The following is an 11,379-nucleotide window of genomic DNA, read 5'->3' on the forward strand; positions in this document are numbered from 1 at the left end:
AAACATAAGCTTTGGTAGGTTGCGAAAAAAGGGCAGCATCTTCTACACACGAGTTCAGTACTAAACTGTGCCCATTGAGAATTCCAACGTTGTAGTGGTTTTGTCGTTGTTTTTTTCTTTTTGATCGCATCCAAATGGATTACACTGTGTCCCCAAAGCAAATGACAGCTTTCGTGATATCATTTTCAAATCTCTTACGACCATACCGGGAATTAAGTTCCTCGGGCTGCGTGCTGTTACAAATAATTGTATAATAATGATCGAATTCGTTTTTTCTCTCTCTCTCTCTCATTTCAGCAACATCAACTTAACCACCCTTAAAGATAGGCTGTACGCATTGAAGCGTAATGAAATGTCAATTGACCCAAAACAAAACCGAAAGTTGGGCACAATCATAATCACACAGGCGCACACACACACACACACACATCGCGCTATTTAAAAATAGACGACAAGGTCAACGAAACCTGCTACCTGTCGCCCACCCTCCCCCAAGAGTGTTTTGCTGATAATGATGAAGCCTTACAAAAATCAAGAATAATATGTGAACGGATTTGTTGCTCCGGTTTTTCCTCATTGTTTTTCCAACCCGTGTTTTCTGGGTTCTTCACTTATTCGCTTTAAATTGGCCAGTCGGAGACGAGATCGCACTAACAAGCCGCGGATCTTGCAGCGCCGGAATAAAGAACAACCACAAGAACAGCGCGTGAAGAATAACGCGAACACGAATGCGAACGGCAAAAGGGCGACACACACAAAAGCCAACGATATTCAAAGACCTCCCCGGCCCCAGTTCCTTCAAACGGAAAACCGCTAGTCTCGTCGCAAACCGAGAAGTCAATCAATTTGGTTGTGTGCACATACACACACACACATTTATATAGAAGACCGACTGGTCGAATGCGGAAAGACGAAGCTCAACGACACCGAAAGACCCGCTGAAGAAGCTGCCCTGTGCCTTCCCGCATTCCATCCCGCCGTGCCCCCCTACAATCGAATAGGGGTTGTTGGTACAGGTGCACCCCACACGCCTGTGCCGGCCGGTCATCCGCCATTCTACAACCCTTCGCAGTTTTCTACAATTCTTCGCAGCCCCCCCCCCCCCTTTTCAGTCCCAACAGAGCACTAAAGTGGCCAGAATAATCCGTTCGGGAACCGAAGGTACGTTCCGAACGTGCGACACCCCGTTTTTCCATCCCCCCCCCCAACGCGTACGCACGCACGCAGCCCACCCGACACGACAACGACACGAACATACCGAACGAACGAACGGCATTCGGGCGGTGGAACAAAACTTGCCTGCACTCGCCCGAAGCCGAACAGTCGGAAACTGCACGTTGCTCGGTTCGCAAACAATTCGTCTAGGGGTGTTGTACGCGCGTACGCACCGCAACATAAGCTTGCCGTCGTTTTTTGGGGCGTTTAAAGGGTGGCCACACAAAACATTCGGTTCACAAGAAGAAGCAAAAAGAAAAAAAACCGTCTCCGTGTGTGTGGAACAACGTATGTTTGTAAAAAGAAAAACCCCCCAACAAGCGATACGAAGCGTCAACAGTGAAATATTGTGACGAATTCTAGTGGTTCGCGATGTGGCAAAACGCGTCCGGGTGAAAAAAAATGATCGAATTGTTGTGAGAAGAAACAAAAATCACACACACCAGCGATCATCGGAAGAAAAACCGAACCAGAAACGCGAAATCACAAAACAAAATGTACATCTCATAACGTTAATTTATGAGCGAGCAAAGAAATCGTGCAAAAAAACAAAACACCGTGAAGCGAGTGAATTACTAGTGTGCAGTGTGCAGCAAAACAAAGGGAATCCAAATCCAAAAACCCCAATGGGAGAAAACATACTTTAAAGCTCCCCCCGCCCGAAAAATAAAGTAACGCAAAAGTGTGTATCATTCCTAACGCGTGTGCATTTTTCTTCGCCAGCGACAAGAAGACAGAAGGTGCGAAGTAGAAGCATTTTGGAGCATTAGACCGCTAGTGGACAGTGAAGTTTTCGCCCAGTGGTTCCGCTTTTCGCGCGTGGGAAATAAAACGGGGCCAAGTGCCATACTTGTGGTTACCGTGGTGCGTCCACCAACTGAATCCGGCAGGCGAATAAATTACCGAAGGTTCGACCCTCGCGTACAAGTGAAATAAAGGCACGTTTGCGTTATTCCAAACACACCGGCAGTAATTACGTTACAAGTGCAGCACAATTGCCACAAGACACAGACGGGTTGTTCGCTCCCATTGTGTGTGTGAAGTGTGAAGTGTGTTGCCACTTTTCTGGTTTTGTCGGACGACATTCTTTAGCGTGTGTGCGAAGTGTGCAGTGAAAAACCGGGGCCTCTAATCGATCTGTGAAACGCATTGCAAAATTCGGTGTGGCCCATCTGTTTGCAACAAATAAATATATTTAGTTCCGAAGTTCCTTCCCGCACAAGTTCTAACAAGCGAAAAAGTGCAACCTAAGAAACGTTTGAATTGCAGCGCCAAGCAAACGGGATTTTCGTTTGGCAATTAAACAAATGTAGCTGCGAATTGCGTTTTTCGGGACCGAAAAATGTTGCCAACCGCCCGTTCGGTAGTGAGCCAAGCCTACAACAGAGGCAGTGAAACCGGTGCACAATGTTAGCCATAGACTGTCTGGTTGGTGGTCTGCTGCTCGGTTCGCTCGGTGTGAACACGCTGGCACTTGGTGCGTTCTGGACGACGCCAAGTCTACGCACCACCGCCAACCGGTTCGTGATCAACCTGCTGATAGTGAATCTCGTCTGCTGCTTCATCCTCGGACCGTCGCTGTTCCTGAATGCGTTCACCGGTAAGACACCGCTGCCGACGCCACTGCCGGCTGCGGTTGAACCACCGTCCACACCGGCAGCACATTACGATGCGGCTGGTGGAGAGTATGGCACCAGTACCGCGACGGTGGCACTGTTCCAGCGTGGCGATGCGCCAGCTCCAACGATAGCCCACCCAAACCGGACACGCATCGTGCGGTGCTCCAAGAATGGCACCATGGGCAGCGTTGAGGATGGTGCAAGTAATTGTGATAGGGCAGGGGATGATGGAGGTGGCACGGCGCAGGAAGAGGAAACGCCCTTCATCCGGACCAGCCCGGTACACCCGGGACAGAACGATGCACTACATCCCAATCTTACGCTCACAAAGATTCGTTGCTGGGGGCTAGATTTGGTGGTGGCACTCGGAGCCCTCTCGGTGCTTCTGGTGGTCGGTGACACCTGGTGTGCCATTACCGATCCGTTGCGCTATCACTCCCGCATCTCGGAGCTGAAAGCGTGGGCATTCATCATCGCCAGCTGGGCACTGGGGATCGCGTTCGGTATTGCGTCCGGCTTTCGGGGCGATCAGAAGTACGTTACACTGTTCAAGAACCGGCTCACGGCGGAGGAGGTCGCCGCCATCGAATCTAGTCACTGGGCCCGAAACCAGACCGGTACGAGCGGTGCAGCCGGTCTGCCCAACACCGAAGGTTTCATCAACCACCTGAACATCTCGGAAGATCTGTACAATACGATCTTCTCGTACGCGTACTTCGTGATCGTCATATTGATCCCGTTCGCGCTCGTGTGCGCCATGTACTGGCGGATCTTCTCGGAGGCGCGCGAAAGTGGCCAACGGATGCGACAGAACGGATCCTCACCGTTGCTACAGAGTGCACTCAATCTCGTCTCCGCACAGAAGCATGCGGCCGCCGAGAAGCAGCTAATGCTCGACCAGACACAACAACCGCCCCAGCAACATCCGGTAATACAGCCGCTGCCGAGCATTCCAGAACGACCAGGTGAGAAAGGTGATTGTGAAGGTCTTACCATGAAGATCGACAAACAGATTCACTACGAGGACGAAACGATCACGATCAGTAGTATACCGCATCATCATCACCATCATCAACAGCAGAGGGATTCGTGCCTGAAGCCACTGCTGCAACAGTCACCTGGTCCAACTCCGACGCACAAACCAACCCCATCGCAGCAGCATGATGCCTCCCTAGATCGTCCCGATCGAAGTCCACAGGTGGTTCAAATAGCGACGCCAACATCCGCCACCGTGGCGGCACTACCGAGTGTGCTCAAGTCACCACTGCGACACGATCGCAACCATAACAGTATTCTGATGCAGCAGCTCCCGTCGGAGAGCAGTGCGAGTGGACCGATCCCAACACATCCGGGATCGCCAGCCATTGCTCTGGGGAAGGTGCGCCGCAATCACAGTGCGGGCCGGTTGGTAAGCTTTAGCCAGGAGGAACCATCCGAAATCCCGATCGGTGGACTGCGGCAGGTCCATTCGACACCTAACTTCCAGAAGTACAGTGCCGGAGAGTTCGAAAGTCTCGGTACGCATCACATCCTGTCGTTACCGGCGGTGCACGTACCGCCAAAAGCGCTCAGCTACATGACGTCCATCCGGCACCGGCTGTCGAACGCGTCCTCGCTCTTCAAATACCGGGAGGAGTCGCGTGCCGCCCGGATAAGTATTCTCGTGATCATCATGTTCCTCGTGTCGTACCTACCGTACGGTATTCTGGTGCTGATGCAGGGCCACGTCGATCTGATCATCGTGTCCGATCAGGCCCTGCTGGCGATCTTTACCGTGGTGATCGCGAACCTCAGCTCACCGTTCATCTTCGCCTACCGCAACAAGCGTGTCCGGCGCGGCGTTAAGCGGCTGCTCGGGATCGATAAGAAGACGAACGAGCGGCTCCAGAAGCTGACCACCAGCAACACACACTTCAACAACCATCCAGCAGTGCAGCAGCAGCAGCAACAGCACCAGCATCATCTCGGTAACTATGGTGCAAACATCACGATGGCCAATGCCGTCGGGCAGGAGGATGATGTGCCGGAGGTGGTAACCACCGGCGGTGCCAGTGGTCACAAGTCATCGCACAAGGTGCGCATCGCCGGTGCCGGCAGTGTCGGTGGCGGACTGACGCGCAGCAATAGTTCATGCAAGTATCTCACGCCAAATCACGCGGCGGCCGTGGCCGTGGCGAACGGGTACATAGTCGAGTTCGAGCGGTATCCCTCCGACGAGCTCAATAGTCTCTGCATACAGAAGAAATCGATACTGAAACGGGTCTGTGATAGTTCGCGTAAGTGGGGCTGCAACTTTGCCACCAATTCCTGCACCAGCAACGACGAGCAGACGGAGGTATAGCTATAAAGAGAGCTCCTGATTTAGGGAGATCGATTATAGTGGCAGGAACGGGAACAGTAGCAGTGGTTAGGTTAGAGTATGTGCACGGTGCCAAAAACCAAAGCGCTGAAGCAGACATTGAGAACACGCAAAACGAGGATCTTGAGGTTCTTGATTCGTATCCATCCATACATCTCTCATCGCTTTATTTATTTTACCCTCCCGCCAAATGTGTCCTCCTTCATTCCATTACATCCACTTTAGAATTCCCATTCAAAGTTCCCAACTAATACCAAAAGATGTATATTTTGCAATAGGTCCCCAATTATTGGTTGCATCCAATGCTGACGTTTAGCTTCTTGGAATATGATAACGAATGCAGCTAGTGAATGTTTCAAACACATGCATTCTTTTTCCTCCCCAAACAAAAGCCTCTGCTTAGACGTCATGTTTTGTAATTCTTGAACGTTTCTACTTGCTCCCATCACCATCACAAGTGGGTAAAATCCTTACAACATTAAAGCTCACATGAAAAGCTCACTCGCCACTACCCACGTGGTGCGAATTATTGTTTTCTATTCCATTTTTAAACCTACTCACAATTGTTGTTTCATTGCCGCGGAGTAGCCAATAGTAAACCGTGCTAGCGTGCTAACAGGAACTCTACACTTTACCAACATTGGGCTCATCCGGGACGCACTGGTTTCGTTGTAGTGTTTGACCGCGTGCACGTAATGTGAGTGGGGCACAAACAAATGATGATAGTGTACGGAAGAAGCCGGCTTTGAAACCGGCCAGTTCTCACGTTGACAAACCGTGGCTGCGCGTAATGGCGCCGCCTGCCATGTGTCACACATCTCTCACATCGCGCGGCACGTGGGGATTAAAATAGGACTTTCTGGGCAGTGTCGGGCTAGCTTAGAACAGGTCCCGTTCTACTTATGGGACGCACATTCGCTGACATTCGTTGCGTACACGTTGCGTTTTGACGCAACGCAGCATACGTAACATTAAAACGAGAAGTCCCCCCAAAAAAAAAACAGGAGAACCGGTACGTTTTGCATCATATCCCATCCGAAAGTGGCTTGCATTTAAATGTGATTTTACTAAACTTTCATTGAAAGTATAGGTGTAATTAGCATGACAATTGTACCGACAAACTCAACGGAGGTCCTTTCCGACTGAAATTAGATTCCAATGGATAGCGAGATTGTGCAGGGGTTAAGCATGAGTTCGAGGCTCTATCTCATGCATGATAAACACATAAAACAGGCACACAAAGTGAACCAACGATAACATCCGACTTCATTAGCACCAGCACCAGTTCAAATGGTAGGAGTGGGGGGCGGGGGGTGGGGCTATGGTTTTCCGATTGCAAGTAATGAGTTCTTTGTCCCGCTTTTGGGTTTCTGGTAGTGTTTTTGGTTGAATAGCCGGTAATTAGTAGCCTTTAGCATTAAGTGGAATTGAAGCTGATTTCATTTCCGAAAGTATGCACGGTTCGTTGAGAGCCGACTGGCCGAGAGCCTTTTTATGAACGAGTTCAGGATTTTGGAAGGAAATGTAATCGTTGTGTTACCATTCATTCTCCAACACGAAAACACGCCATTCAGTGTAGTAATTGTGCGTTATTTTTAGTTAAAAAAAACATACATAATGCATTTTATTTATGTGCCTTTTGCGGTCGATGTTTTTTGATAGCATTTAGTACAAGTTACATGAGAAAAGAAATACAGAAGCCATCCTCAATTGCTTATATTCTCAGTTTTTTTGAGGTGCAAACAAGAGAGCGCCGTACCTTGGGTGAACCAACTCCGGTTCCGGTTTCTCTATCATTAAGTACCTTCCCATGAAATGCCCTTCCAGACACCATACGAGCTTAAGGATTCGTTCATGCGTGTTATAGCATCTTGATTACTACTGACAGGTTGCTCCACAGACACCAAACACATACGCCCGCAACAATGGCGCGTGTTATCGTGGCGACTCTAACCATATTGTCCTGTTTTGTTTTGCCTGTTCCTTTCCGGAAGATTCCACACCATTGCGATGGTGGCGATGGAATTCTATTTTCGTTTGCGGAATAAAGTAAACTGCCGTGTGTAGATAATAATTTATCACATTCGATCGAGAGTCAACCATCGATTATCGATCCTTTTTCGAGGGAGAGAGGGAGGTTGAAAACGAATAGTTACGCAGACGGAGAGCTCCAGTGAGAGACACATTTTGCTATAACAGAACCACTTTAACGCTTTGTTGAAGATTTCAACGAATGATAGTTAATTTGACTTTAATGTGTTTCTAATTCCTATCATCAGACCACCGCATGGTGACGTAAATCTTGTCCAACGTGAATGGTGAAGTGATCAAGCTTACCTTTTCAGATTTCTATTTCATTTCTAAGCTTTTTGTTTTACCCAAGGAAAGAGAGCTAATTCCTGCTCTGAATTCGAGTGTGTCCACAGCATGTGTGATGCAACCAATCTCAATCGATAATAGCTTCCCACCGAAACACTCACCGTTACTAATAACCATTACATCCTCATCTCATTTCGTCCACCGTAAAGATCCTCAGCGAATGTCTACGTTTGATTTGCAACTAGAAAATAAAAAAATAAAAGAACAGGGATAGTTAACGTATGTTTGCAGGAAGGAATTGTGTGAAGATTGTACTGCGTTACATCATGCCGTGTAAGTAAAAAAAACGAAACATGAGCTAAATTATTAACTGGTATAAATCTTACTGCGATTACTACAAAATGGCCGAAAGTACATTTAACCGTGACAGCCGCAAAAAAACAGCCGAAGCTAACAAATAGCAAAAGTGTGTGTTAGATGAGTATTTTAGTATATATATTTTTTTATTATTTTATTTGTCTTATCCCTTCGTCTATAAACTGACTGGTAATAATGCTTTAAAACCGTGCAACACACACATGAGTACTAAACTACACAAATAGTAAGAGAAATTTAATATGTAAACGATATTCTTAGCTGAAAGCAGTACGATCCTTTTCAAACTCACTGTGGTAGAATGGAGAAGATATGAAGCACACTAGAAAGGACACAATAAACCGAAGCCCGAGGAGCATAATCAATTAATCGAAATGGTGCTTTGGTGTGGATACCAAAAACAAAAAAAAAAGAAAAACGGTGCGGAGTTGGAAAAACGCTAAACAAAAAACAAAATACTAGATAAACAAAAATAACTCGAACGCCTTCGTACGCCCATAACAGTTACCAAATAATATGTTGGCTCTTCCAAATTGGTTTCCACTCGGTTGGGAAGTAAGTCTTATTTTTCTACAAAATGGTACGAGATTTAGTAAATTGTAAGGAAGTGAAGCAGACGAATTAAAAAAAAACGGAATGAAAGGAAATTATTTTTGCTACAAAGAAAAACATTCTATTTCAAACAAACACATTTTAAATGAGCTGAAAGTTAACTAAATTCTACGTAGTAGCGTGTTCTTCTAAGACAAAAACACACACACACACACCACGGGGTACTTGAAAAGGCAGCCTGAGCTTTCACAGAAGGCATCTTATTTACTAAGTATAGCTAAGTACAACTCCTATTTGATGGGCTTGATGAATTTCACCTCTCCGTGCGTAGAGACTCTATTTACTGTAAAAAAATGGGCATTTGCAACAAGCAAACAAAAAAACACAACAAAACAGTACATCGAACCACGGGGAGAAGTTACACACTAGTTGACATCAGACACCATGACCATGGATGATAGGGATAGAGAGGTAGGCGACAAAAAAAAATCGAAAGTGAAACCCCGAATTTGCATTCAATGTAAAACGTGTCAAGAAATCAAAATCTATCGCTTATAAAATAGGACAGTTTTGTCGGGTGAGAATGTGGGAAGACATATTTTTAGGCAGACGCTTCATCTACTGCTGCCGTGCCATCCATTTGTGGATATTTGATGTATTAATTGATTGTCACGACGCGAAACGAAATTCTCCACTACACCGTTCCTTAAGGGTGGCAGGTATCGACACAGCAATCGACCAAATAGGACCAGACGCACTTGCCGCGTGTGCAGTGGAACCGTGTGTTAGGGTACGCACTTTAAATCAGTTCACGAACAAAGACCCCTGGCGCAATGAGCGACACGTACGTAATGTAGAAAATTGGCAACAATAACTAGTTGATCGGTTTTTCCCTCCATCCCTTCGATGCCATTGAACCCGCAACATTATCATCAACATCAGCTGCCTCTGTTGTTCCCGTGCGCAAAACGAAAAAAGAAAAACATAAGTCCACCACACACATGCCAATCGATCCAGAACCCTACCCGAATAGAAGAAGCCTGCAATATGCATGTAAGCCATGCACGCCAGCGAAGAATGTAGAAGCAAAAACACAAAAACATATTCGCGATGGACGCGAACATGCAATGCAACAACCTGAACCTCTGGTCTGAGCTTGAGACATGAGCTTCTGCCGCACCATTGTTGAATCGAACTGGTTTTTTGAATTCAGTGTGTGTTTGTGTGTTGCAATGTGTACTAGAACGAAGGGCATTTCAGCAAAGGTACAAGGGGGCCACGGTGAACGTCAAGAGACAAGGAGCCATGTTTCGCTACTAAAACACTTCGTTCGCACCGAAGGTCGTCTGCGAGGGTGGGTAAAGCTGGTGCGTGAAGCTAGGATGGGGTGGGGTAAAGGGGTGCTGGAAAAGGGAAAGTAAATCGTTACAAACTAGTTCGTATACCACACCGGTGTGTGAGTGTGCGCGGTTTGACACTTGAAGCATAACCGAAGAACATGTTCTCTAGCGCGAAATGATCGCATCGAGCAGAAGGCAGAATCTCAACCTGCAGGTGACGCACGTCGAACAGGGAAATCAAATGCAGGAAGCGATTTAAGCATTTGCGATTGAAGTCACTTTAGTCCTTAGAAGGGGGGTTTTCGTTCGAAACCGATCCTTCTCATCCCCTCCCCCAAAAAAGAAGCCTTTAGTCGATTGATATTAATGCCACTACGAAGATGATGATGTGTATCACAGATACAGTTTTATTTATTTTAGCAAAACGAACCATCGTCTCTCTCTCTCTCTGTCTTCTTACACGATAATGAATAGAGCGCAACCGATAGGGAGAACTAGAATTTGAAGGAGATTCAAAAACCCATGCTCACCAATGCACCACCAACGGTAATACAGCATACGATGTGTAGCGGTTAAGTTGGCTACACCTATACCTTAAAAGCAAACCGTACGTGTTTAAGCAACAGATAAGTGTTTAGTGGCGATAAATGAGCTGTTACGTCTAAGTTGAAAGCTAAAAGTGTGCGAAGGATGAAAAAAAACAACCGAAGGAGCAAATAGAGAAAGAGACTAAAAATGAATGCGATACTAAAATCAAAGAATCGAAATGTTGAGTAGTTTTATGCTCGGAAAGTTTAAACAAAATGAAACAATTAAACATTTAAAAAAAAAGTACATACATACAAAAGAAAATCAAAACAAAAAACCACACCACTAATTGAAGTAATAAAAGCAGCAAAGATATGAAAAATAATACATGTACAATTTGGTGCTTTGTTGTTTATTTGTCGGGGAAGTTAAAAAGGGGAACGTTGGAAAGAAATCTAAACAAAACAAAATGAATTAATTGAAAGGTAAGTATATTTGGCAGGTTTTATTCCGCCACATATCACCATTAGTCTTGAACGAATTGAAAGGTAGAGATTTTACTGGACGGGATGGTTCATTGAATTTCCAAAAGATGTCGCTGTAGGTAAAACACTAATATTCCTTTTCGGTCTATGAAATGTCAAATGAAGTCGTATTCAAATTTCCTTAATTACTCTCCTGAATATATTTTTGCTAGGGTTATTGTTGACACACTGACAGCCCTTGTTGACGCACTTTTTGATATTCAAATAAACTCAAAAATCCGTGCCCAAAAATCCTCAAACGGAGGTGTTGGTTAAATGGCACCTATCCACTATTAATCATTCGAAAGCAATCGTCCAATTACTCACCCATGAGAAGAGTAAACATACCGTGAAGCAATCGTATTGCTCAAACAAATCAACCTTACACGCACCACCTTCTGAGTCATTAGGTATTTGGCAATCATAAAAATCAAGGTGCACCTGATTTGTTTATGGCACTTCTTTGTCAAAACCAACCTACCGCACATTATCAATATTTCAAGAAACCATAAAAGAATCGTTCTAATCAATGAATCATACAACCTGTG

At 45.9% G+C, this 11,379-nt stretch overlaps 1 protein-coding gene and 1 long non-coding RNA gene across 2 annotated transcripts in view; both read left to right on the top strand.

The window, feature by feature from the left end:
• The window catches only part of LOC125765213 (uncharacterized), a 60,896-nt gene extending 59,723 nt beyond the window's left edge, over positions 1-1,173 (top strand). Inside the window, exon 3 of the long non-coding RNA XR_007418526.1 lies at positions 298-1,173. This is a non-coding gene — a long non-coding RNA (uncharacterized LOC125765213). The remainder of the gene's footprint in view (positions 1-297) is intronic.
• An 89-nt stretch (positions 1,174-1,262) lies between these two features.
• LOC125764957 (uncharacterized) lies at positions 1,263-10,692 on the top strand. Its single transcript, XM_049429721.1, has one exon. The coding sequence runs from the start codon at positions 2,623-2,625 to the stop codon at positions 5,173-5,175; it is 2,553 nt and encodes an 850-aa protein (XP_049285678.1). The 5' UTR covers positions 1,263-2,622; the 3' UTR covers positions 5,176-10,692.
• The last annotated feature ends 687 nt before the right edge of the window (positions 10,693-11,379 follow it).

This window comes from Anopheles funestus, chromosome 2RL (genome assembly GCF_943734845.2).
Source record: "Anopheles funestus chromosome 2RL, idAnoFuneDA-416_04, whole genome shotgun sequence".
NCBI classification, from domain to species: domain Eukaryota; kingdom Metazoa; phylum Arthropoda; class Insecta; order Diptera; family Culicidae; genus Anopheles; species Anopheles funestus.

Bases quoted from the DNA above. Each gene is read 5' to 3' on its own strand.
- LOC125764957 (XM_049429721.1), top strand. From the start codon at position 2,623: ATGTTAGCCATAGACTGTCTGGTTGGTGGTCTGCTGCTCGGTTCGCTC.